Source organism: Salmo salar, chromosome 18 (assembly GCF_965601325.2).
Source record: "Salmo salar chromosome 18, fSalSal1, whole genome shotgun sequence".
NCBI classification, from domain to species: domain Eukaryota; kingdom Metazoa; phylum Chordata; class Actinopteri; order Salmoniformes; family Salmonidae; genus Salmo; species Salmo salar.
Window position 1 is genome coordinate 9768260 of NC_138308.1, and position 26272 is coordinate 9794531.

At 43.8% G+C, this 26272-nt stretch overlaps 1 protein-coding gene across 2 annotated transcripts in view; it reads right to left on the bottom strand.

Annotated features, from left to right (window-relative positions):
- The window catches only part of LOC106576794 (TATA-binding protein-associated factor 172), a 71627-nt gene that overhangs the window by 6009 nt on the left and 39346 nt on the right, over nt 1-26272 (bottom strand). For both annotated transcript variants that reach the window (XM_014154203.3, XM_045700724.2), the window contains exons 20-31: nt 24805-24981; nt 22859-23099; nt 22429-22613; nt 22193-22349; nt 21826-21935; nt 15048-15249; nt 14625-14773; nt 13691-13843; nt 6441-6562; nt 1117-1284; nt 905-982; nt 696-825 (exon numbers count right to left, since the gene is read on the bottom strand). In XM_014154203.3, coding sequence (XP_014009678.3) covers nt 696-825; nt 905-982; nt 1117-1284; nt 6441-6562; nt 13691-13843; nt 14625-14773; nt 15048-15249; nt 21826-21935; nt 22193-22349; nt 22429-22613; nt 22859-23099; nt 24805-24981 — 1872 coding nt within the window. The remainder of the gene's footprint in view (nt 1-695; nt 826-904; nt 983-1116; nt 1285-6440; nt 6563-13690; nt 13844-14624; nt 14774-15047; nt 15250-21825; nt 21936-22192; nt 22350-22428; nt 22614-22858; nt 23100-24804; nt 24982-26272) is intronic.

Below are 26272 nucleotides of genomic sequence, written 5' to 3' on the forward strand. Positions count from 1 at the left end.
TATTAGACTGAAATAAACGCTGAGACTTGGAAGTAGTCCGACTGCTTGGACTGAACTACTCTATAAAGGCTACAGTGGCAGACTGGCCAATAGGCATTCACTGAATTTAACGTACATCACCATTAATGTCACATAGGCTTGGCATAATGTCCTCATTTCATCCACTAACACACCCATCAATATAAAGACAATACGGCCAACCGCCCCACAGAGTGGAGGAAGGAATCATTAGGGCAGTATAGAGAAATGATTAGGCAACATTGATCTGATGCAGTGAGCACAGAACACTAAGAAGCTCAAGAGGATCATGGTCTTTACAATAAAGTTTAGTAAAAAAAAAAGTGCTAAAAACCAAAAACAAACACACTGCAACAGATTCATATCCACTGCAGACGCCTTTGCTCATTCTTTACTGACTTTAAAAAAAAAAGCTGTCTAGTGGCGCAGCGGTCTAAGGCACTGCATCTCAGTGCATGAGGCGTCACTACAGCCCCTGGTTCGAATCCAGGCTGTATCACATTCGGCCGTGATTGGGAGTCCCATAGGGTGGAGCACAATTGGCCCAGCGTCGTCCGGGTTTGGCCGGGGTAGGCCGTCATTGTAATTAAGAATTTGTTCTTAACGGACTTGCCTACGTAAATAAAAGTTAAATTAAAAAAATATATATAATAATCGGCTGAAGTTTATGCGCCCACCTGGATGGGCGTTCCTGATAGGATGACTCGGAAGTTGGCCGCCAACTGCTTAATGGCCTTAGAGAGCTTGGTCTTCCCGTTCTTGATCACATGGCCCTCGTCGAGGATACAGTAATTGAATTTTATATTCCTGAAAATTCAAAATGGTATATATTATTTATAAAACTGACAGCCACCATTCCAAAGATATTATTTTTGAAATAAATCACCTAAAAAAGTCAATGTCGTTTCGTACAACATCGTAGGAGGCTACTACTAAGTTGTGCTTTTTGACTTGGTGCTGTAACCTGCAATAGAAAAAAACGATTATTTTAACCTCGTAATAATTTAAACAAATGATGATGCCGTGTTCTCCTATGCAATCTCTGTGGTGGAATCGTGTGTATATTTGGGTGGGTGAGGGTCGGTCTAGTGGTCTTACCGTGCTCGCTCAGTGGGGGGTCCTGTGTAGTGCAGCGGGTTCAGGTACTCGTCGGTGCAGAACTTGCCCACCTCGTCCACCCAGTGACCCGTCAGGGTAGGGGGGCACACCACCAGAGAAGGCAGGGGGGTGCAGTCTGCTGCCTTGGTCTTGGCATACTCCTGTGCCCTGCACACAATTAATAGAACTCTTAACAACAGAGGAACCTCCAATGTGCTGACGGTGTATAGTTTAAAGTCAAACAGTGGACACGTTCCAGGACGACTACATTGCAGTTGCCAGCCAGATTTCACAACGCCTGGATAGGTATTTAATCCAATCAAGCTTTTTTTATATAGCACATTTCGGGCATGGATGCAACGATGTGTTTCACAGAAAAACAATTTAGAAAAACAACTATTTACTACACACAAAAACAGATAGAAGAATCTTAATTTGTTCTAAAACTCACAGGCAGCCAGTACCCGTGCTGCAGCATTCTGTATGTTTTGCCCTTGACCAATGGCTTTCTTGGGTTGACCAGACAAGAAAGCATTACAGTAGTCAAGCCTGCTTGTAATAAAAGCATGGATGGGTCTCTGTATCAGCCTAAAAGAGAAACAACCGCATCTTGGTAATGTTCCGCAGGTGGTAAAAATCTATTTTGGACACACACACACACACACACACACACACACACACACACACACACACACACACACACACACACACACACACACACACACGATTGGAGTTCAAAATCTAAAATTACACCTAGGTTTTTTTACCTTAACTGCCTGTGAATTAAAATGTGCAGCCAGATTCTCTCTCTATGCTGTGGCTCCAACAATAAGTGCCTCGGTCTTGTCCGGATTTAGCTGGAGAAAGTTGTGAGCCATCCAAGCATTTAAAATCACCAATAGTCTCATTTCTGTGGAGCTGAAATCCTCTGGTGACACAGAAATGTAAAGTTGTGTATCGTCTGAGTAGCAGTGGAAATCAATGCTGTGCTTGCCAAGGGGTAACATACAGTGCATTCGGAAAGTATTCAGACCCCTTGACTTTCACATTTTGTTACGTTAGTCTTATAATAAAAAAAAATAGGTTAAGAAATGTTTGCAAATGTACATAAGTATTCAGACCCTTTGCTATGAGACTTGAAATTAAGCTCAGGTGCATCCTGTTTCCATTGATCATCCTTGAGAGGTTTCTACAACTTGATTGGAGTCCACCTGTGGTAAATTCAATTGATTGGACATGATTTGGAAAGGCACAAACCTGTCTATATAAAGGTCCCACAGTTAATAGTGCATGTCAGAGCAAAAACCAAGCCATGAGGTCAAAGGAATTGTCCGTAGAGGTTCGAGACAGGATTGTGTTGAGGCACAGATCTGAGGAAGGGTACGAAAAACTTTCTGCAGCACTGAAGGTCTGCAAGAACACAGTAGCCTCCATCATTCTTAAATGGAAGAAGTTTAGATCCACCAAGACTCTTCCTAGAGCTGGCCACCCGGCTAAACTGAGCAATCGGGGGAGAAGGACCTTGGTCAGGGAAGTGACCAAGAACCCGATGGTCACTGACAGAGCTCCAGAGCTCCTCTGTGGAGATGGGAGAACCTTCCAGGAGGAGAAACCTCTCTGCAGTACTCCACCAAATCAGATTTTTATGGTAGAGATGGAAGCCACACCTCAGTAAAATGCACATGACAGCCCGCTTGGAGTTTGCCATCTGGTCTGATGAAACCAAGATTCAACTCTTTGGCCTGAATGCCAAGTGTCACGTCTGATGGAAACCTGCCACCATCCCTACGGTGAAGCATGGTGGTGGCAGCATCATGCTGTAGGGATGTTTTTCAGCGGCAGGGACTGGGAGACTAGTCAGGATCGAGGGAAAGATGAACGGAGCAAAGTACAGAGAGATCCTTGATGAAAACCTGCTCCAGAGCACGCAGACTGGTTCACCTTCCAACAGGACAACAACCCTAAGCACACAGCTAAGACAATGCAGGTGTAGTTCGGGACAAGTCTCGGAATGTCCTTGAGTGGCCCAGCCAGAACCCGATCGAACATCTCTGGAGGGACCGGAAAATAGCTGTGCAATAACGCTCCCCATCCAACCTAACAGAGCTTGAGAAGATCTGCAGAGAAGAATGGGAGAAACTCCCCAAATACAGGTGGCAAACTTGTAGAGCCATAACCAAAGTCTCGAGGTGGTCATCGCTGCCAAAGGTGCTTCAACAAAGTACTGAGTAAAGGGTCTGAATACTTGTGATATTTCAGTTTATTTTTCATAAATGTGCAAAAGTGTATAAAAAACTGTTTTTGCTTTGTCATTATGGGGTATTGTGTGTAGATTGAGACAAAAAAAAACCATCAATTTTAGAATAAGTCTGTAACCTAACAAAATGTAAAAGAGGTCAAGGATCTGAATACTTTCCGAATGCACTGTATATCAAACCTCGCATCAGGTCTTGCTTGACTGATACCCAGCCTAATGATTGGGATCTTATCTCTGAAATGTATCACATTTAATATGTGGAGGAAAGTTCAGACTTGCGGGGGAAGGATTTATCAGGCCATCAATGGCAGAGAACAACACTCGAATTACTCTGATTATTAGTGATCATGTCAGAAAAATTTACCCGTCTTGCATTTCTAATTGCCTTGTTATATATGCCAAGACGCGCTCTCAGAATATCCTAATTGACCAGCAACTGACTTTCTCCACTTCCGCTCTGCCTTTCTGCAATTTCTTATTAATTGATTTGTTTCCTGACTCATCCAATTGGCTCTGTTTGGATGTGGCCTTTTTTTTTAACCTTACAGGAGCTATGGCGTCAATGGTTGCCCTTAGTTTGCTATTAAAGTTAACTAAATCATCACAAGAGGAAGGCAGAATAGGTGATGGTGTGTTGTTCATACACTCAATAAAATCTGTAGCAACTTCAGAGGTAAGATAGGGTTTCTTAATAAGGTGTTCAGTATTACCCTGTGCAACGGGGAACAAGGTAGTAAAAAAAACACAGTGGAGATCAGATAAACCAACAGCAACAAAAGGATGTGTCAATAGAAAGCCCCTTGGTAATAACCAGGTTCAGAGCATGGCTGCAGTTATGGGTGGGTCCAGTGACATGTTGGATGAAGTCCATAGAACTCAAAAGATTCATGAATTCAATTGCCTTGGCGTCAATCCCTGTCAACATGAATATTAAAAAAAATGCCCAACAATGATTTTATCATAGTTCAAGGACAATAGTTCAATAGTTCAAAGAAATCAGAAAATAAAAAATGGGGCAGTACTTTGATGGCCAATGCAGGGTTATAACCAGCACTGGTGGCTGACATTTAAACAGTATAGCATAATGCTCAAAATACTTACAAAAGTCACCAAACGAAATAACCTTACAGCTGGGGGGGGGGGGGGGCCTTCAATAAGAGTAGAACTACAATCTGAAGGCAGCCATGTTTCAGTGAGAAACATGCAATCAATTTTGCGCTCCGTAATGAGGTCATTCACAAGAAAGGTTTTAACTAATGATTGCTCGAACATTTAAAAGCTCCATATTCAATGAGTGTGGGTCACTCGAGGTAACCAATGGAAAAACGACCAAATGATTAACATTACAACCAGGTTTTCTGAAAGTCTCCAATTTATCAGAATGGTAGACGACAGTTTGTATAAACTCACTAGAAGGCAGAGTTAGAGGAACATAAATTAGGTTACAATAACCATAGTGCCATTTCCACGGGAGTTGATATGGTTTCCAAGTCCCCCATTGCTTATTCTGACAGGGAGGACTGGAGCACTACCAGACCCTGTCCGTCAGTCTCTAAAACGGTTTGCCATTGTCCTGGAAATATTCCTATAACCCCTGCAGTTAGGGTGAAATCCAGTCTCTTAAAAAGTGCTGTTGCTCCCACAGCAAATCAAAGTTGTCACAAAAGGAGAGTTTAGGGCAACGAGTCGGCTGAAACGTTCCGAACCCCTTCGATAGCACTGGAGGGGGCCAGAGAAAATTATTCTCTTCCCTTTGCTAGCAAGGGTGTTACAATGTTTTGTGTAGTACTCCCTCAGATCGCCTAAAGCGAAGGTCGTTAAAACCTATGTCAATAATGGAGTAGTTGGCCAGAATTGTTTGGCAGGAGGGAGGTGATGTCATGGAAACAGGCTCCTGTGTGACAGTCGTTCCACAGACTGTAGGCAAGCCAAAATCTCTCACCATCGAGCTGCCCACAATGATGGTGGTTGTGATGGAATCTGATGGTTATTTATGGAAGAGGGGGAGCAGGATGGGACTGCCTCAGGCAGGGGGGATGGAGGCTTCGAGCCAGGCTAGCCTGATTCTTCTCACCAGCAACAGTGGATGGCGTCAGGAAAACCCCAGGAAGATGGCGGCAGGCCCGAGACCCTTCTGTCTTGAGTCAGCGACCTGCTGAACTGTGGTGGCCATGTGGGAGGGTGCCACTGGCTGTTGGTATATTCCCAGGATCCGTGTTGACTCCCGGGCTGGTAGGTCTGTATCAAGCAGGGGAAAGCTGTTTGATAGCTGAATCGGACATATGAAGGGTGGCCAGACTGCCTCCCCCGATCTTCTACGCCTTTGCGAGATCCAGTCGCCAATGGGCCGCAGAGTTGACCTTAATATCTCGCCGTTGGATTGGGACAGATCAACGCCGCCCGACTCAGACAGCTTTGCTATAGGAGGCATTTAAAAACAGATTCGGTTTGCCTGGGCTACAGTAAGAAAATAGGTCATCCGTTTGTCATAGCCGAAGGATCTCTTCCCTTAAGCTGCTTGGTGGCGGTGCATATAGGGCAGACCAATCCCTGTCCATTTGACAGCTCCACAATCTTATGATTGTGTGGAAATCAAAACACCTAAAGCATTTGTGCCCAGCCGTGGGAAAAAAAAACATTGGTGGGCTTGCACTGCTAGCGTTAGCCTACTCTGTTTTCATGACGGCTAGCAGCTAACTGCTACTTAAGAGGATTCCGGGACCCAAACCTGCAGTCCCAGCCGTATTGCTTTAAATCTTTTTAATGTATTTTTATCTTATTAACACTTTGTTCTAGCTAGCTATTTGTGTAGGTAGCTATCAAGTAAACACAATGAATTCAATAAAACTTGAAAAAATATTTGATGAAAACTATTTAATAAAAAATAAACCAAGTGTAGACAGTACACTGTTCTGATGACGTCTGGTAACCACATATGATATAGCAATCTGATGCCCGACTGCACAGTCCATGACATGGCATGCAACCGTTGATTGATGCATGCAGTGCAACTGCAATATAGTCGGCCTGGAACACGACCAGTTTGTGTGGTCATGCAGTTAAGTACCTGAGGTAGTGGTCCCCAGCAAGGATGCAGATGGACTGCAGGGTCTTGCCCAGGCCCATGTCGTCACACAGGATACCATGTAGCTTGTACTTATTCAGGAAGGACAGCCAGTTCACTCCGTCCTGGAAAGATCAAAGTTTTTGAAACGGTCCATCAAATTAGTCATTTTAATAACCTTGTCAAACACATTCTGCATACTAGCTATGGCAGGGAGGGACAATGATGTGACTCAATGAGCTGTTGCACTGCATTTTATGGCACACCTTGTGAAGTGATGAGTGAAAGAATTCATACAAACATTGTCACTGTGCTGATATTTTGCGTATGACTACATCACAGGCAGAATCACTGATCTACAAATCACTTTTCCATTAGAGAGATGGATGTTGGGCACAAAGCCCATCCATTCCACCGCTTTAAAATGTGTGTTCTGTCCAAAAGCCATTTGTCAGCAGCAGCTGCCCTCCCTGCTACATTTAAAGCAAACCCTATTTGTAGAGGCTGGCAGAAAATAATGAGACGGAAGATAAAGTGGAAAGTGCTGAATTGCTTGCAGAGTTATTTAACTAGTTAGAGACAAGGCCATCCCTCATCTTTTAGTCTTGGAGCATATCTGAGGAGTAGTGGATCACACACACACACACACACACACACACACACACACCACACACACACACTCCAACCCTGTTCCTTGAGAGCTACAGTTCTGTAGATTTTTCACTCCAACCCTAATCTACCGCAGCTGAATGCTTCTTGATTAGAGTTGAATCAAGAGTTATTCAGCCATGGCATTGTAAACATTCTTGTTTGATGAGTTAGCTGCTAGCTAACGTTAGCATAACAGCTACTTCTGTGCAAATTACGTTTTTTTTTGCTGTCATCTAAAGAAATGCCCTTGGAATGCGTTTATGGTTGAACTTTCTGTCCATTTTCCTCCGAAACTGCATGCATAATGGATGTTTAAGCACCACAAGAGACAGCAGCAAGCAGTTGTTGTAGAGTAGTCTGAGACCGAGAGCACACTACGGTTGTCACTAATTACCACAGCCACAGTCAAAATTGGCTATACCATAAAAATGTATGAAAACAAAAATGTGCTTTTTGGTCTTAATTTAAGGTTAGGCATAAGGTTAGCAGTGTGGTTAAGGTTAAAATCAGATTTAATAGCCACCAAAAAATATAACTAAACCAAGATACACCAGAGCCTGTCGTTTCCAATTGGAACAAACGAATCGTAGTGGGCAGAACAAGCAAGGAGGTGGGCAGAGCCAAGCACGAGCTAGCGAGATCCTATTATCTAGCATGCGTCTGCATATTTCCGTTGGGGAACACCTCTGAAGTGCGCAATAACTCAATTCGCCTTTGCACTTCTAAACAACGTGATTTTTTGAAAAGGGCAAAGTCTACAAAAGAAATCTAAAAAAAATAAAAATAATCAGTCCACTCCGTTCATAAACAGATTCTAGTTTTGGGAACAGAAAACTATTGAACTATTAAAACTATTATCAATTGAAATGTTTCATTGATGAGACAATGTGCAGAACGTCGGCCAAAATCAATCTCCTCCAACTGCCGGCCAGTGGGCTTCCTCTCACCACCATATATTTGGTAGTGAGTGGAAACGCCAAGCGGATGCTTCACATTTATACATCCGGCGAATGATCTGTCTCATTGTTCCATCTGTGGATTAGCCATAATTATTACTTTGTGCTTGTGGTAACTACTGACAACCGCACAGCAGAGCGCAGCATTGTGCTTCACATTTCAAAGGTTAACTGTGATTAACGCGTTCACTTTGACAGCCCTTACAATAATAATTCATTTGACTTTAGTGTATGGTAAATCTATTGATGAACTGGGTAAATCAAGATCTTGCTTAGGCCTACTTACAATACAGGGGAAAGCATATTCAATGAATGCATGCATTGAGCTACTGAGCTTGTTTTGGCAAATGTCAGTGTTTGAGTGTTTGTCATCTGTAACATATGGAATTGTTTTAAGATGTTCATACCATGGATCATTTAGCTATTGATTTTGAATTTTAGGACCCCTTTCGGTATACATTTTTTTTAAATAAAATATTGAATTTGGCCTACAACTATAGCCCATAGAAACATAGAATAACACATTCCTAAAACGGCAAAGACAGTAAAAAAAATTACACATAAGGAATACGATTTAAGTGTCTGTCCTAAGAAAGCTCAGGAAATGTGTGTTTTTGGACATATTTAACCCCTTATTTTTGTTGGCACAAAACTACCTTCGTTTGTTTGTATGGGTTACCTTCAGACGAGTCCTGTGAAACTTGTGGGGGTCATAGAGCAAAACAGAGAACCCCATCATGTTCGTGAGAGTCTTCCCTTTCCATAGAGTCAAACCGTTCGGACGCTACAGACGTTTGTGAGAATACCGATTTTCAGGATGTCTGACAAACACCGCTGTAGCTCTGCCACCTTCCACCGCAGTTGCTGAAGGCCAACATCCCTAGCTCAAATATACATCTAGCTTAACCTGTTGGGTCTAGGGGGCAGCATTTGCACGTCTGGATAAAAAAAATGTACCCGATTTAATCTGGTTACTAATCCTACCCAGTAACTAGAATATGCATATACTTATTATATATGGATAGAAAACACTCTAAAGTTTCCAAAACTGTTTGAATGGTGTCTGTGAGTATAACAGAACTCATTTGGCAGGCAAAACCCTGAGACATTTTCTGACAGGAAGTGGATACCTGATGTGTTGTATTGACTTTAAACCTATCCCATTGAAAAACACAGGGGTTTAGGAATATTTTGGCACTTCCTATTGCTTCCACTAGATGTCACCAGCCTTTACAAAGTGTTTTGAGTCTTCTGGAGGGAGATCTGACCGAACAAGAGCCATGGAACGATGATGTCCCATTAGACACCTGGCGCGCTAGTTCATGTTGGGTACCCTCGTTCCAATACGTTATAAAAGAGTATGCATTCGTCCACCTTGAATATTATTCATGTTCTGGTTAAAAAAGGCCCTAATGATTTATGCTATACAACGTTTGACATGTTTGAACGAACGGAAATATATTTTTTCCCCTCGTTCATGACGAGAAGTCCGGCTGGCTTACATCATGTGCTAACGAGACGGAGATTTTTGGACATAAATGATGAGCTTTTTTGAACAAAACTACATTCGTTATGGACCTGTGATACCTGGAAGTGACATCTGATGAAGAGAATCAAAGGTAATGGATTATTTACATAGTATTTTCGATTTTAGATCTCCCCAACATGACGTCTAGTCTGTATCGCAACGCGTATTTTTCTGGGCGCAGTGCTCAGATTATTGCAAAGTGTGATTTCCCAGTAAGGTTATTTTTAAATCTGGCAAGTTGATTGCGTTCAAGAGATGTAAATCTATAATTCTTTAAATGACAATATAATATTTTACCAATGTTTTCTAATTTTAATTATTTCATTTGTTACGCTGACTTGACTGCCGGTTATTGGAGGGAAACGATTTCCTCAACATCAATGCCATAGTAAAACGCTGTTTTTGGATATAAATATGAACTTGATAGAACTAAAAATGCATGCATTGTCTAACATAATGTCCTAGGAGTGTCATCTGATGGAGATTGTAAAAGGTTAGTGCATCATTTTAGCTGGTTTTATGGTTTTGGTGACCCTGTCTTTGACTTGACAAAACATTACACACAACTCTTGTAAATGTACTGTCCTAACATACTCTAAATTTATGCTTTCGCCGTAAAACCTTTTTGAAATCGTAAAACGTGGTTAGATTAAGGAGATGTTTATCTTTCAAATGGTGTAAAATAGTTGTATTTTTGAAAAATTTGAATTTTGACATTTATTTGGATTCAAATTTGCCGCTCTTGAAATGCACCTGCTGTTGATGGAGTGCACCACGGGTGGCACGCTAGCGTCCCACCTAGCCCCAAGAGGTTAAAATTGATGGATTTTGATTGGGATTTTTATTATAATATTACTTAGATTGACGCACAGCTGCGTCAATAGACTCAAGGATATATATATATATATATATATATATATATATATATATATATATATATATATATATACACACAAATGTTATATATTTTTTAAATCGGCCTATAGGTGCATTTGCGTAATTTCGTGTGATTAAATTGGTGTCAGAATTGAACAAATCCCGTCAGTCAAACACGAACAGTGTTGGATCCGACCGGAATTATTATTTTGACAAAAATTGTAAAGTACAGTAAGTTTAGAGTTAGAAGGTAGCTTGAGCTGTGAGCAAGCCAGAGTGGAGACTTGCTGCTAGGCAACAAGCCAGAGCGGAGACTTGCTGCTAGGCAACAAGCCAGAGCGGAGACTTGCTGCTAGGCAACAAGCCAGAGCGGAGACTTGCTGCTAGGCAACAAGCCAGAGCGGAGACTTGCTGCTAGGCAACAAGCCAGAGCGGAGACTTCTGCTAGGCAACAAGCCAGAGCGGAGACTTGCTGCTAGGCAACAAGCCAGAGCGGAGACTTGCTGCTAGGCAACAAGCCAGAGCGGAGACTTGCTGCTAGGCAACAAGCCAGAGCGGAGACTTGCTGCTAGGCAACAAGCCAGAGCGGAGACTTGCTGCTAGGCAACAAGCCAGAGCGGAGACTTGCTGCTAGGCAACAAGCCAGAGCGGAGACTTGCTGCTAGGCAACAAGCCAGAGCGGAGACTTGCTGCTAGGCAACAAGCCAGAGCGGAGACTTGCTGCTAGGCAACTCAGACGCAGGCTGAAGAAGCGGAGCAGAGACAGAAAGGAGGAGCATGCAACAGCTAACAGCTAAGCTAGCGACCCAAAACGTGTCAGCATTTCTCTATTGGTTTTCATAGCCACCTTCTTTCGTTGTCCAGAAGCCAAAGGCAAAATCCTAGTCATATTAACCCATCCTAGTTGTTGCATATTTAGATGTCCCCTCTTTCTAAGTCAACGGAGATGTTTCTCTTAAACCACTCCATCAGGTGCATCTTTTAGAACAATGTTTTCCAGCAAATTGTATGCCGTACATGGTCTGCTTTATTACAGTAGTTATAATATGAGACGATCGGCTCGCTATTGTCGCATGTTTTTAAAGCTTTTAATGACAAATTTCCATTCCTTGTACCCATGCTAGGGTGTTAGGTCACGTGACAATCTTGACCGAGGATTCTGCTGTTTGACTCGGGTGCGCACTTTCTAAATCATAAAAATGTTGGCACATTCCTTAACATGTTGTGAATAATGTGTAAATGTCAATTTTGTCTGATAAACCGCTCATGAGCATGTCTCTGATATCGGGGAGCGCACAATCAGTGGGGCCAGAGCGGCTTTACGCGTCTTCCGACAACTTTTCGCTGGAAGTGAGAAAGCTAAAAAAAACCGAGTGAGAAGTTAAGTAAGCTTTTATCTACACTGTTCGACCATATACATCTGACGAAACGCAAAAAAAAATGTTATATATATCACTACACAAATCAAATTCTTGGGAACATTTTGCTATGCTGCTGTCAAGATTTCATGCAATCTTACAATCTCACCTTTGCTAGAGTAGCTATCAGGAAGGTTAGCCGCCACCGCAGACGGTTTTAGAGCAGGTGGGCACAAGAAAAATAAGAGAATATTGAGTCAAATTACATAAGTGTCTGTTAGAAGCACACTAAAACCCTAAAGTATTACTTCTGGTTAGTAATGTAGCATATGTGTGTGACTAATTGTATTAGTAGGCCAAAATAAATAACTTAAGTGGAAAAAGCCTAATTGGTCAATGATTTATTGCATACAACAGGAAATGTATACAGTACAGGTGCATACCGTAAAACTTCAATTAATAGCCCAGGCTTTTATTTGCTTCAATCACTGGACACAACAGGCACTTCGATACAGACTTCTATTTCCTTAATGCACAAAGCTTTGTTCATTTGCATAGTTCATTGTTTATTTCTAGCTTTTTAATAAATTCCTTAATTTCCTGCACTAATGTGTTATCCTTTACATCCTTTTTTTTTTTATTAAGACAAACTTCCTTGACAGAATTATTATCCTCTGACTGCATTTTTCGGCAGTTCTTACTTTCACCACTAGATGGCGATCGGCCAATTTCTTGGGGTCTGTACTCACGAAGTTCAATTTTTGTGCTTGCCAGTTAGCTATCATCCAATAGCTAGCAGTTACTTACTGGCGATAAAAACAGCTGATTGCCATAATTCAGTAATGACTTGGAAAGGTTATATAATGTGACACATCAAACCTCGTAAACAAGTCACGGTAACCTCGTAAACAATACATTTTTTACAGGGCGTTTATTTAAAACAGGCATTTATATTGCTGAAATGTGTGCCATTGCCCGGCTACTAAAAATAGGACAAGTGGCTATATGAGACTCAGTGTTTAATTGAAGTTTTACGGTATGTATACATATTTAATTCTATTTCATTTTAACATGCTCATATTATTGTATAACCCTTGAAAATGTCATGTTGATAGGACTTTCCTATCTTGAGATATTTGAGTTTGTTTATTAATCCGAGTCCACTTGTGTCATTATGGAAAAGGCTCTGCCATTGACCGGTGCATTATCTCCTGTGACCTTTTGACACAGAATTCGTACACACAAATTGTAATATCTCAGCAATGGTAAGGCCTACAGACATGAAACAAAGTGCACTGTGCTTCAGAGTTGTATCATGTGGTATGCTCAGTTCAGCAATGTTATTTTACACCCTACCCATGCATAGTACTTTCCTTCAACTAATTTTACTGTTTGGATGAATTTAACTGTTTGTTAACCGATTAATGGGGGTTGGTTAGTCGGCTGCAAAAATTACTGATATTTCCATCCCTACTTTAGCTGTAAGCTAGCTAGCAAAGTGAGCTTTCTGTGAATGCTGAACGTTATCTTGCAAGCTATAAGTCTTTGTGCCGTAGCCTGTATGGACATTCTTTTGCCGAACAGGAAATTCATTTAGGGTTCAACATTTTTACATTATTCAAGTCTGATAAATGATGTGCAGCAAGATGCAGCCTATAGGCTCCTTGAGGAAAGGTAGCTTGCAGCAGCTTGACACAATAGGCACAGTGCGCTCACGCTATAAAGGCGATCTCGGCTGCACCTATAGTCAAGGGCTGTTAGCCGATAGATTATGAAAATGGCTAATATTGGCCCGACCAATTGTTGGTAGAATTCTAACACCCACAAAATGCAAATGCGCACATAAACACACATAAAACAAAAAAAGGCCATGTAAACACACACCTGCTGATACTTGCGGAGCTCAGCCTTGATGGGCACAGGGATCTTGTAGTTCTCCAACTTCCTGCTGTCCAGCAGCTGTTCCATGAAGTGACGCTCTCTGGCCTTCTGGCGAATCAGATCATCTGACATGGTGGGAGGATCCGGGATACCTGCCTAAGTTAAAAAATAATAATAAAAAGGCAGACTCAAAACCCTTTTCACACCACTAACATGAACCAAGCCCAGCTGTACTTTGCTGACCTGGTTTCACATCCACCACAGTTGCTGGAACCTTGCTGGAAATAATGAAAAAATTTAATATCTGAGCGCATTACAATTGGGGTCAGCATGACAGTGTGAAAAGGGTGTAAGATATCCAAACAAACATTACCAGGTGCAAAAGCCAAGCCTCCAACATTTTCTATATGTCTCTGTATGGGAGGTCATTCGGCTGACATTGATCTCTCCCGATTCTGCAGTGCACCTGATTCATTACTCCCACTTAATCTCTCTGATTGAAGTGAACCAATGAACTGACAACACTTAACCGCTGACAGATGTCAATGTCGCCATGAAATAAAAATGCCCAACTTCATTAGAGCACACACACACACACACACACACACACACCCACCCTCACACACACACATCCTCCAAATGACAATCACATAAAATATTCATCATAGGAAAATAGTGAGATACTGCCCTCTATTGGGCAAAAGGCAAATAACCATATTGCACAGTAGGAAGAAACACCGCAGATAGCTTGTATATGGCAGATCTAGCGAGTGTTTGAAATCGACTACACTGTAGTCGGACTGCGCAGAATCACAGATCTACAAATGACCTGGCATCCCAAAAAAAGTCTAAATAACTACTCCCAAATAACTACTTGCTCAAACAAACCTCCTTAAAACATACTGCCTGTGCTGTATTGTTCGGTGTGTGTGTTTACCTCCAGTGGTAGCAGGCGGATGAGGGTGGCGAAGCACTGCGTGGCCATGAAACGGACGCTGTCACTGGGGTCACTCATGCGGCCCAGCACCGGCACCACCAGCAGCACAATGTATGGCACGATGTCCACATCCAACTGCTCCATCACACCTGAGGGGCCAAGGGGTCAAGGACAACCAACCACAAGACACCCACTCCCCTAATTTCTTTATTACACCCATTCTTTCAGTTACGTCAGGTCTTGTGGGGTTTTGGGTTCAATTCATGCTGGGGTCACATATACAAAAATAATTATGCATGCACTCAATATACTGTTGGATAAAAGAGTCTGCCACATGGCATGTCATTTTTCTATCTTATATAAAAACCATTGGTTGGTTGCCCATACACGGGAACATGTCTGACTGACACGTATGAAGGATACAGGCCATGGCCTCGATGGCCCCCTCCTGCTTAGTGCCATCCTCAATGCACCCCAGCCAGGGCAGCACACGTTCCAGGAACAGGTGCATGGTCTCCATGGTAGCGATCTTACTGAGCACACCAACGCATCGCGCCGCCATGTGACGCACGGCCGTGTACGGGTGCTGCAGACAGGTGAACAGGTGGGGCAGGTGCTCCAACAACTGAAACACAGAGGGGAAGAACTTCAGACAGACAATACAGTAAAGGCGGTATTTTGAGACGTTACGCTCCAACATCAAAGTTCGTCTGATGTTTTCATGTCAAAGTCCTCTGTTGAGATAAACACACGTCCCAGAACGCAAGGTGGTGTTTTGGATTGTGGCAAGTGATGTACATGCCACAATTCAAAACACCACCACGCAATTTACAGATACTGGTGCTCACCTTCACCATTCATTTTGGCTTGAGGCAAGCAGTGCCTTTGGAAAGTATTCAGTCCCCTTGACTTTTCCCCATTTTGTTACATTACAGCCTTATTCTAAAATGGATTAAACCCCCCCAAAAATCCTCAGTAATCTACACACAATACCCCATAATGACAAAGCGTAAACAGGTTTTGAAATTTTTGCAAATGAATAAAAAAAACAAATACCTTATTTACATTAGTATTCAGACCATTTGCTATGAGACATAAAATTCAGTTCAGGTGCATCCCGTTTCCATTGTTCATCCTTGAGATGTTTCTACAACTTCATTGAGGTCCATTTGTGGAAAATTCTGATTGGACATGATTTGGAAAAGGCACACACCTGTCTATAAGTCCCACAGTTGACAGTGCATGTCAGAGCAAAATCCAAGCTACGAGGTCCGTAGAGCTCCGAGACAGGATTGTGTCGAGGAACAGATCTGGGGAAGGGTACCAACAAAAATGTGTGCGGCATTGAATGTCCCCAAGAACACAGTGGCCTCCATCATTCTTAAATGGAAGAAGTTTGGAACTACCAAGACTCTTCCTAGAGCTGGCTATCCGGCCAAACTGAACAATCGGGGAGAAGGGCCTAAGTCAGGGAGGTGACCAAGAACCCGATGGTCACTCTGACAGATCCAGAGTTCCTCTGTGGAGATGGGAGAACCTTCCAGAAGGACAACCATCTCTGCAGCACTCCACCAATCAGGCCTTTATGTTAGAGATGGAAGCCACTCCTCAGTAAAAGGCACATGACAGCCCGCTTTGAGTTTGCCAAAAGGCACCTAAAGGACTCTCAGACCATGAGAAACCAGATTCTCTGGTCTGATGAAACCAAGACTGAATTCTTTGGCCTGAATGCCAAGCGTCACGTCTGGAGGAAACCTGGCACCATCCCTATGGTGAAGCACGGTGGTGGATGCATCATGCTGTGGAGATGTTTTTCAGTGGTAGGTACTGGGAGACTAGTCAGGACCGACGCAAAGCTGAACAGAGCAAAGTACAGAGATCCTTGATGAAAACCTGCTCCAGAGTGCTCAGGACTTTAGACTGGGGCGATGGTTTCCTCTTCCAACAGGACAACAACCCTAAGCACACAGCCAAGACAACGCAGGAGTTGCTTCGGGACAAGTCTCAATGTCCTTGAGTGGCCCAGCCAGAGCCCGGACTTGAACCCGATCGAACATCTCTGTTGACTTGAAAATAGATGTGCAGCAACGCTCTCCAACCAACCTGAGAGCTTGATAGGATCTGCAGAGAAGAATGGGAGAAAGTCCCGAAATACAGGTGTGCCAAGCTTGTAGCGTTACACCCAAGAAGACTCGAGGCTGTAATCGCTACCAAAGGTGCTTAACAAAGTACTGAGTAAAGGGTCTGCTACGCCATCTAGAATCCAAGACGGCGTAGCAGCTGGACATGTGTATTTGTCTTTGTCTTATCCCGTGTAAATAGCTGGTCTTTTTCGTATATATCTTATTCTCACTTTCTATCTACGAACTAAATATACTTTCCTGCAACCCGCCTCACCCAATGTGGTACGGATCTGCTATTTTTATTCCATATAACTGGAACTATCAGGAGATAGCAGCTAACTAGCTACTAGTCTTTGTTAGCCACGGCTAGCGGTCTTCACCTTTTTCCTCGGTCACCACCCAGCCACCGGCCAGCCTTAGCACGGACAACACCTGCCAGTCTGCACAGTGCGATATCAACCCAGAGCATATCGGACTGCTTTCCTCTACCATATCACCGGATTCCTGCCACTCTGAATCATTACACCGGATCATCACAGCTAGCTAGCTGCAAATGAGTTGCTACTGTTAGCTAACGCGTCTGTCCCGAAGCAAGCACTAGCTAGCCTTGAACTAGCCTCGAGCTAGGCCCATATACCAGTTAATTCTACAATACCTCCTTTGCCAACTGGCCTGGACCCTTTTTTGTCGACACAGTGCCCCGCCGATCCATCACGACTGGACTGCCGACGTGACTGCCCGATGTGGTCTCAACAGGCTATTCTGTTACGATTTCGCCGAAGACCCATCTACTAGCCCCGGCCTGCTAGATTTTCTGAACGCTGTGTCCCCTGCTCACCTAGCGTAGTAGTGACTACTGAACAGCACCCTGACTCACCTATTTCTGCTCTTTTGAACCTATGATCACTCGGCTACACAGCTGATTCCCCCTGGACTGTTTCAATAACACGGTACCTAATTTTGTTTACCTGTCGGCCCCAGCCTCGAACTCAGGTCCTGTATGTACCTAACTGATCCGCTCTGCCCATTTCATCTCCATTTACCCATTGTTGTCTTAGCTCTCCTGATCAACACCTGTGATTGCTTTATGCCTCTCTCGAATGTCAATATGCCTTGTCTACTGCTGTTTTGGCTAGTTCTTATTGTTTTATTTCACTGTAGAGCCCTCATTACTGCTCAAAATGCCTTAGATAGCTCTTTTGTCCCACCCCACACACATGAGGAGACCTCACCTGGCTTAACTGGTGCCTCCAGAGACGAAACCTCTCTCATCGCCACTCAACGCCTAGGTTTACCTCCACTGCACTCACATCCTACCAGACCATTGTCTGAACATTATGCCCTGAATCAATTCTACCACGCCCAGAAATCTGCTCCTTTTATTCTCTGTCCCCAACGCACTAGACGACCAGTTCTTATAGCCTTTAGCCGTACCCTTATCCTATTGCTCCTCTGGTGATGTAGAGGTTAACCCAGGGCCTGTAGCCCCCAGTTCCAATCCTATTCCCCAGGCGCTATCATTTGTTGACTTCTGTAACCGTAAAAGCCTTGGTTTCATGCATGTTAACATCAGAAGCCTCCTCCCTAAGTTAGTTTTTTTCACTGCTTTAGCACACTCTGTCAACCCTGATGTCCTAACCGTGTCTGAATCCTGGCTTAGGAAGGCCACCAAAAAATCTGAAATTTCCATCCCCAACGTCAACATTTTCCGGCAAGATTGAACTGCCAAAGAGGGTGGAATAGCAATCTACTGCAGAGATAACTGTGCAGGCTATGTCATGCTATCCAGGTCTGTGCCCAAACAGTTCGAGCTTTTACTTTTAAAAATCCACCTTTCCAGAAATAAGTCTCTCACTGTTGCCCCTTGTTATAGACCCCCCTCAGCTGTGCCCTGGTCACCATATGTGAATTACTTGCACCCCATTTATCTTCAGAGTTTGTACTGTTAGGTGACCTAAACTGGGACATGCTTAACACCCCAGCCGTCCTACAATCTAAGATAGATGCCCTCAATCTCACACAAATTATCAAGAAACCTACCAGGTACAACCCTAAATCCGTAAACACGGGCACTCTCAGATATCATCCTGACCAACCTGCCCTCCAAATACACCTCTACCGTCTTCAACCAGGATCTCAGCGATCACTGCCTCATTGCCTGCGTCCATAATGGGTCCGTGGTCAAACGACCACCCCTCATCACTATCAAACGCTCCCTAAAACACTTCAGCGAGCAGGCCTTTCTAATCGACCTGGCCCGGGTATATTCGAAGGATATTGACCTCATTCCGTCAGTAGAGTATACCTGGTTATTCTTTAAAAGTGCTTTCCTCACCATCTTAAATAAGCATGCCCCATTCAACAACATGTAGAACTAAGAACAGATATAGCCCTCGGTTCACTCCAAACCTGACTGCCCTTGACCAGCACAAAAACATCCTGTGGCGTACTGCATTAGCATCGAACAGCCCCCGCGATATGCAACTTTTCAGGGAAGTTAGGAACCAATATACACAGGCAGTTAAGAAAGCAAAGGCTAGCTTTTTCAAACAGAAATTTGCATCCTGTAGCACAAACTCCAAAAAGTTCTGGGACACTAAAGTCCATGGAGAATAAGAGCACCTCCTGCCAGCTGCCCACTGCACTGAGGCATGGAAACACTGTCACCACCGATAAATCTACGATAATCGAGAATTTCAATAAGCATTTTTCCACGGCTGGCCATGCTTTCCACCTGGCTACCCCTACCCTGGTCAACAGCTCTGCACCCCCCACAGCAACTTGCCCAAGCCTCCCCATTTCTCCTTCACCCAAATCCAGATAGCTGATGTTCTGAAAGAGCTGCAAAATCTGGACCCCTACAAATCAGCTGGGTTAGACAATCTGGACCCTCTCTTTCTAAAATTATCTGCCGCAATTCTTGCAACCCCTATTACTAGCCTGTTCAACCTCTCTTTCGTATTGTCTGAGATCCCTAAAGACTGGAAAGCTGCCACAGTCATCCCCTTCTTCAAAGGGGGAGACACTCTAGACCCAAACTGCTACAGACCTATATCTATCCTACCCTGCCTTTCTAAGGTCATCGAAAGCCAAGTTAACAAACAGATTACCGACCATTTCGAATCCCACCGTACCTTCTCCGCTATGCAATCTGGTTTCCGAGCTGGTCATGGGTGCACCTCAGCAATGCTCAAGGTCCTAAACGATATCATATCCGCCATCGATAAAAGACAATACTGTGCAGCCGTCTTCATCGACCTGACCAAGGCTTTTGACTCTGTCAATCACCACATTCTTATTGGCAGACTCAACAGCCTTGGTTTCTCAAATGACTGCCTCGCCTGGTTCACCAACTACTTCTCAGTAAGAGTTCAGTATGTCAAATCGGAGGGCATGTTGTCCGGACCTCTAGCAGTCATTATGGGGGTGCCACAGGATTAAATTCTTGGGCTGACTCTCTTCTCTGTATACATCAATGATGTCGTTCTTGCTGCTGGTGATTCTCTGATCCACCTCTACGCAGACGACACCATTCTGTATACTTCTGGCCCTTCTTTGGACACTGTGTTAACAAACCTCCAGACGAGCTTCAATGCCATACAACACTCCTTCTGTGGCCTCCAACTTCTCTTAAATGCAAGTAAAACTAAATGCATGCTCTTCAACCGATCGCTGCCCGCACCCGCCCGCCCATCTAGCGTCACTACTTTGGACGGTTCTTACTTAGAATATGTGGATAACTACAAATAGCTAGGTGTCTGGTTAGACTGTAAACTCTCCTTCCAGACTCACATTAAGCATCTCCAATCCAAAATTAAATCTAGAATCGGCTTCCTATTTCGCAACAAAGCAACCTTTACTCATGCTGCCAAACATACCCTCATAAAACTGACTATCCTACCGATCCTCGACTTCGGCGATGTCATTTACAAAATAGTCTCCAACACTCTACTCAACAAATTGGATGTAGTCTATCACAGTGCCATCCGTTTTGTCACCAAAGCCCCATATACCACCCACCACTGAGACCTGTATGCTCTCATTGGCTGGCCCTCGCTTCATATTCGTCACCAAACCCACTGGCTCCAGGTCATCTATAAGTCTTTGCTAAGTAAAGCCCCGCCTTATCTCAGCTCACTGGTCACCATAGCAGCACCCACCCGTAGCACGCGCTCCAGCAGGTATATTTCACTGGTCATCCCCAAAGCCAACTCCTCCTTTGGCCAACTTTCCTTCCAGTTCTCTGCTGCCAATGACTGGAACGAATTGCAAAAGTCACTGAAGCTGGAGACTCATATCTCCCTCACTAACTTTAAGCACCAGCTGTCAGAGCAGCTTACCGATCATTGCACCTGTACACAGCCCATCTGTAAATAGCCCACCCAACTACCTCATCCCCATATTGTTATTTATTTTTTTGCTCCTTTGCACCCCAGTATCTCTACTTGCACATCATCTTCTGCACATCTATCACTCCAGGGTTTAATTGCTAAATTGTAATTATTTTGCCACTATGGCCTATTTATTTCCTTACCTCCCTAATCTTACTACATTTGCACTAACTGTATATAGATTTTTCTATTGTGTCATTGACTCTACGTTTGTTTATCCCATGTGTAACTCTGTGTTGTTTGTGTCTCACTGCTTTGCTTTATCTTGGCCAGGTCGCAGTTGTAAATGAGAACTTGTTCTCAACTGGCCTACCTGGTTAAATAAAGGTGAAATAAAAATAAATAAATATTTATGCAAATGTGATATCTGTTTTTTTATTTTATAAATTAGCAAACATTTCTAAAAACCTGTTTTTGCTTTGTCATCTGTGTGTAGATTGACGAGGAAAAAACGATTTCATCAGTTATAGAATCAGGCCTAACAAAATGTTGAAAGCCAATGGGTCTGAATACTTTCCTGGACCTACACAGCAGATGGCAAGGGATGTGGACTGATCTTGACAGACTACATTTGAGGTGTGAAAACATTGGAGAAATGTTTGAGCTTTGAGAAGTCAATCTTTTACTGGGGTTTGGTAGATAGGATGGTGGTGTTTCTACTGGTGAGACTCCTGCATGTTGTCTTACCAGAGGTTTGAGCTCGGGGGCCATGGCTCCAGCCGTGACCTCCAGCACCTGCAGAGAGTTGACCAGCTCCTGGGCTGCAGCATCCCCCCTCTCCAACTGGAGCTTCGCATCTACAACACCATAAAGCAGAAATGCATCAAAATCTCTTCATTGATGACAACACACACAAGAGGTATAGGAAGACGCCCATCTGGAAGTGGACAGTGGGTAGCAAATAGCAATACATCTTGATCATGTTCATTAGGCACCAAATGGGACTGAAACAGGGAAGGGCTACCTTTACTTGTCCAATAAGAAACGTTTGCTTTCAGTTACGGTGATCCCTAATGAACATGAGCCATATGATCTAATGAACAGTGTAGCATACCGATGCCTTGGTTGTTCTCCACCACGGCCCTCAAAGGTCCCACCACAAACTCCCACAGGTAGGGCAGTGACCTCGTCAGCTCCTGGCCAAAGTGCCTGGCAACCGTTGTCAGAGAGAACTCGGCACCTCTTCTCTGAACGAGAAATGGCTTTTTATTCTGAAACGGTCAAAATAAACGATAGTCATCAAGAACACAGTCAATACACAGGTAAATGTTTGCTCCCTCTGTCACTCACCTCATCAGTATCTGTGGTGATGGTGCTGCCGGGTGGCAGTTCAGTGGTGGGGGTCTTGGAGGTTTTGGGGGTGGGGCCCCTCTTGCTGGTGATGACAAATGCTGCCCTCTGGTGGCGGTACAGGGTGATGATGCCCTTGGTCTTATTGACCATGTGGTGCATGCATTCTTTCTCCGACATGCCAGCTAGGGGTGAGCGAGAGAAAGGGTCAACAGAGTGAGTGTCAGAGGGTTCAATGTAACATCCGTTTCTGGCAGCCACAACCTCGTTAGTGTTAATCTGGGTCATGTTCATCAGGCACCAAATGGAAGAAATCTGACTGAAACAGGGAGGGACCACAAGCTCTTCTCCAGTTTTTGTCTACGTTTCACTATGGTGTGCCCTAATGAACATGACCCAGATTAAAAATGTTGTGCATCCCATCCCATACCTTTAACAGTCTGAGTGGGGGGCACGGGGCAGGCCGAGGAGGGCGTGAGCAGGGGGTCCATGCAGATCGCCGAACACAGGTTCTTGACGATCTTGGAATTGGGACATGGCTGCCTAGTAGCACACTGCTGCAGCAGCTTGGCGATGAAGGAGGCGGCGTAACCCTGAACCAGGGTGTTCTCCTCCCGCTTAGCCGCCTCCATCAGCGGACGCACCACTGGGTTCAGCTTGTCTGGTAACGCCTGCAGGTTGGGATGAGAGAAAACGAAAATGAGCGTTTGTTATTGGTCAAGTCCAGATAGTCTGTTTCAGTCCGTTCGGTGCCTAATGAACACAACCCAGATTTAACGCTGTACATTTCAGTTTCCATATGATACCATGTACTTCTCTGGCTAATATTGCTGGTATCAATACTATGCCTCTATACTGAAACAAAAATATAAAACACAACCATGTCAAAGATTTTACTGAGATACAGTTCATATGAGGAAATCAGTTCAATTGAAATATATGGATTTCACATGACTGGGCAGGGGCTCAGCCATAGGTGAGCCTGGGAGGGCATAGGCCCACACACTTGGGAGCCAGGCCCACCCACAGGGGGGACAAGGCAATCAGAATTCGTTTTCCCCACAAAAGGGCATTATTACAGACAGAAATACTCCTCAGCAACCCCCCACAGACGATCCCGCAGGTGAAGAAGCCGGATGTGGAGGTCCTGGGCTGGCGTGGTTGCATGTGGTCTGCAGTTGAGGCCGGTTGGACGTACTGCCAAATTCTCTAAAATGATGTTGGAGGCAGCTTATGGTAGAAAAATTAATGTGCAATTCTCTGGCAACAGCTCTGGTGGACATTCCTGCAGTCAGCATGCCAATTGCACGCTCCTTCAAAACTTGAGACATTTGTGGCATTGTGTAGTGTGACAAAACTGGACATTTTAAAGTGGCCTGTGTAATGTTCATGCTGTTTAATCAGCTTCCTGATATGCCACACCTGTCAGGTGGATGGATTATCTTGGCAAAGGAGAAATGCTCACTAATAGGGATGTAAACAGATTTGTGCACAACATTTCTGGGATTTTTTATTACAGCTCATGAAACATGGGGCCAACACCTTACACGTTGCATTTATATTTTAGTCCAGTGTAAATGAGGATTAAAAAAAATACGGAATAAAATGCAGCAGCAAATATTGACAATGACCTACTTTGGAATGCCAAATAGGGCTTCAATTAACAATATTATGCAAAACAATGCTTTGGCTAGAACAGTGAGCAGAGGGACAAAAATACTTACAAAATGGTAAATCTACACTGAGTACCAAACATTAGGAACACTTTCCTAATATAGAGTTGCCCATCCCCCCCCTTTTGCCCTCAGAACAGCCTCAATTCATCGAGGCATGGACTCTAACAAGGTGTTGAAAGCGTTCCACCGGGGTGCTGGCCCATGTTGACTCCACTGCCGCCCTCAGTTATGTCAAGTTGGCTGGATGTCCTTTGGGGGGGTAGACCATTCTTGATACACACGGGAAACTGTTAAGCGTCAAAAACCCAGCAGCGTTGCAGTTCTTGACATAACCTGGCACCTACTACCATACCCCGTTTAAAAGGCACTAAAATATTTTGTCTTGACCATTCACTCTGAATGGCACACATCCACAATGTCTCAAGGCTTAAAAATCCTTTATCTGGTCTCCTCCTCTTCATCTACACTGATTGAAGTAGATTTAAGTGACATCAATAAGGGATCATAGATTTCACCTGGTCAGTCTGTCATGGAAAGAACAGGTGTTCTTAATGTTTTTGCACACTAAGTGTATATTTTATGTACAAATTATTAAAACAAAACAATTTGAATAGACATGGTATCGATATCAGAGAAAGCAAAGTGTCGATAAAGAAACCAAGTTTCCAGTATAAGATGACATCTGTGTGGACACACCTACCTGCAGGTTGACCACGGCGCAGGCGGTGAACATGTGGACGCGCAGGTGCAGCTGCTGCCACTCCAAACTGGTCTCGCCCACCGTGGACTGGGCCTGCTGACGCTTGCTGTCCAGTGGATGAAACTGTTTGGACTTCATATCCAGACCCACGGTGGACTCTGCGAAGATGGTGGTCACCTATGTATGGAGGGAAGAGCAGAGGATGTAGAAGGTGATTCATAACATTCCTGGGTTTGTCATCGTTCAATACAATGGCGTTCAGCCTCCATTAACCTCAATAGGGTCTATAGTTGAATTCCATCGGAGTTAAGGGAAATGACCCAAAGTCTGATAGGAAATGACAGATTCAGGGCAAATCTCTTTACAAAACAATCATTCCATTACCAATGTTCAACAAAATAGATGAGAACCAGAGGTCGCAATAACACAGAATTCTGAGTTTTTCATGCAAATAAGATAAAACATAACGTTCTGTTAACGCAGGCATTTTGTAAATGCCAATCTAAAATACTTCCCATTGTAATGTCTGCACGCTTCTGTCGCAGTTCGCGCCAAATCCTAAGCGTTAAACAAATTGTGCTTTCAGTTGCACTTTCCCACTCAGATGAAAAATCTTGCTCGTCTTTTCTCCGGTAGTTTTAGCAAGTTAAAATGCAAGGAAAATTTAGCTGATGGCCATGTATCGTCTACGCTAAAGATACCACGCTCTTTCATAGTAAGCCAATTAACTTATGCGTGGCTGCTAACCAAATAGTACAGCACTTCAGTTGTCCTCTGAGGAAAACTAAGCTATTTCCTCCCAAATGTTTTGCATTCATTTATTTTGTGTAATGAAAAACTATAGTTGCACTCCCCTGATTACTCTACCGAAGCAAAAAACAAAACAAAAAACCTGTCTTTTGATATTCAATGTAGGTGAAATGGTTTAAAAACATGAAGGTTTCTGAAACCTAATACGACCCCTGGAGAACATTGATTCAATATTTAAACAAATGTAATGACTTCAGACAGCTCAAAATGTCTTCTGCTAAAAGCTGCATTTAATCTGTGTTGAGACTGTAGGTTATGAACCTATGAAGACTTAACCAAGGTGGCAAAAACATGGGAGTAGTACACTTAGTATAAGCAGCCACCTTCTCCTAAAGCTAGAATTGTTTTTGCTCCCAGATAGTGGCATATTTTATTTTATTTAACTAGGAAAGTCAGTTAAGAACAAATTCTTAATTACAATGACGGCCTACCCCGGCCAACGCTGGGCCAATTGTGCGCCGCCCTACGGGACTCCCAATCACGGCGGGATGTGATTCAGCCTGGATTCGAACCAGGGACTGTAGTGTCGCCTCTTGCACCGAGATGCAGTGCCTTAGACTGCTGCGCCACTCGGAAGCATAGGACCAGAGACGGTCAATATTAGTACACTACCATCAGTCTCTCTAACACGGCGTCATCACACCCGTGTCTCCGTGGC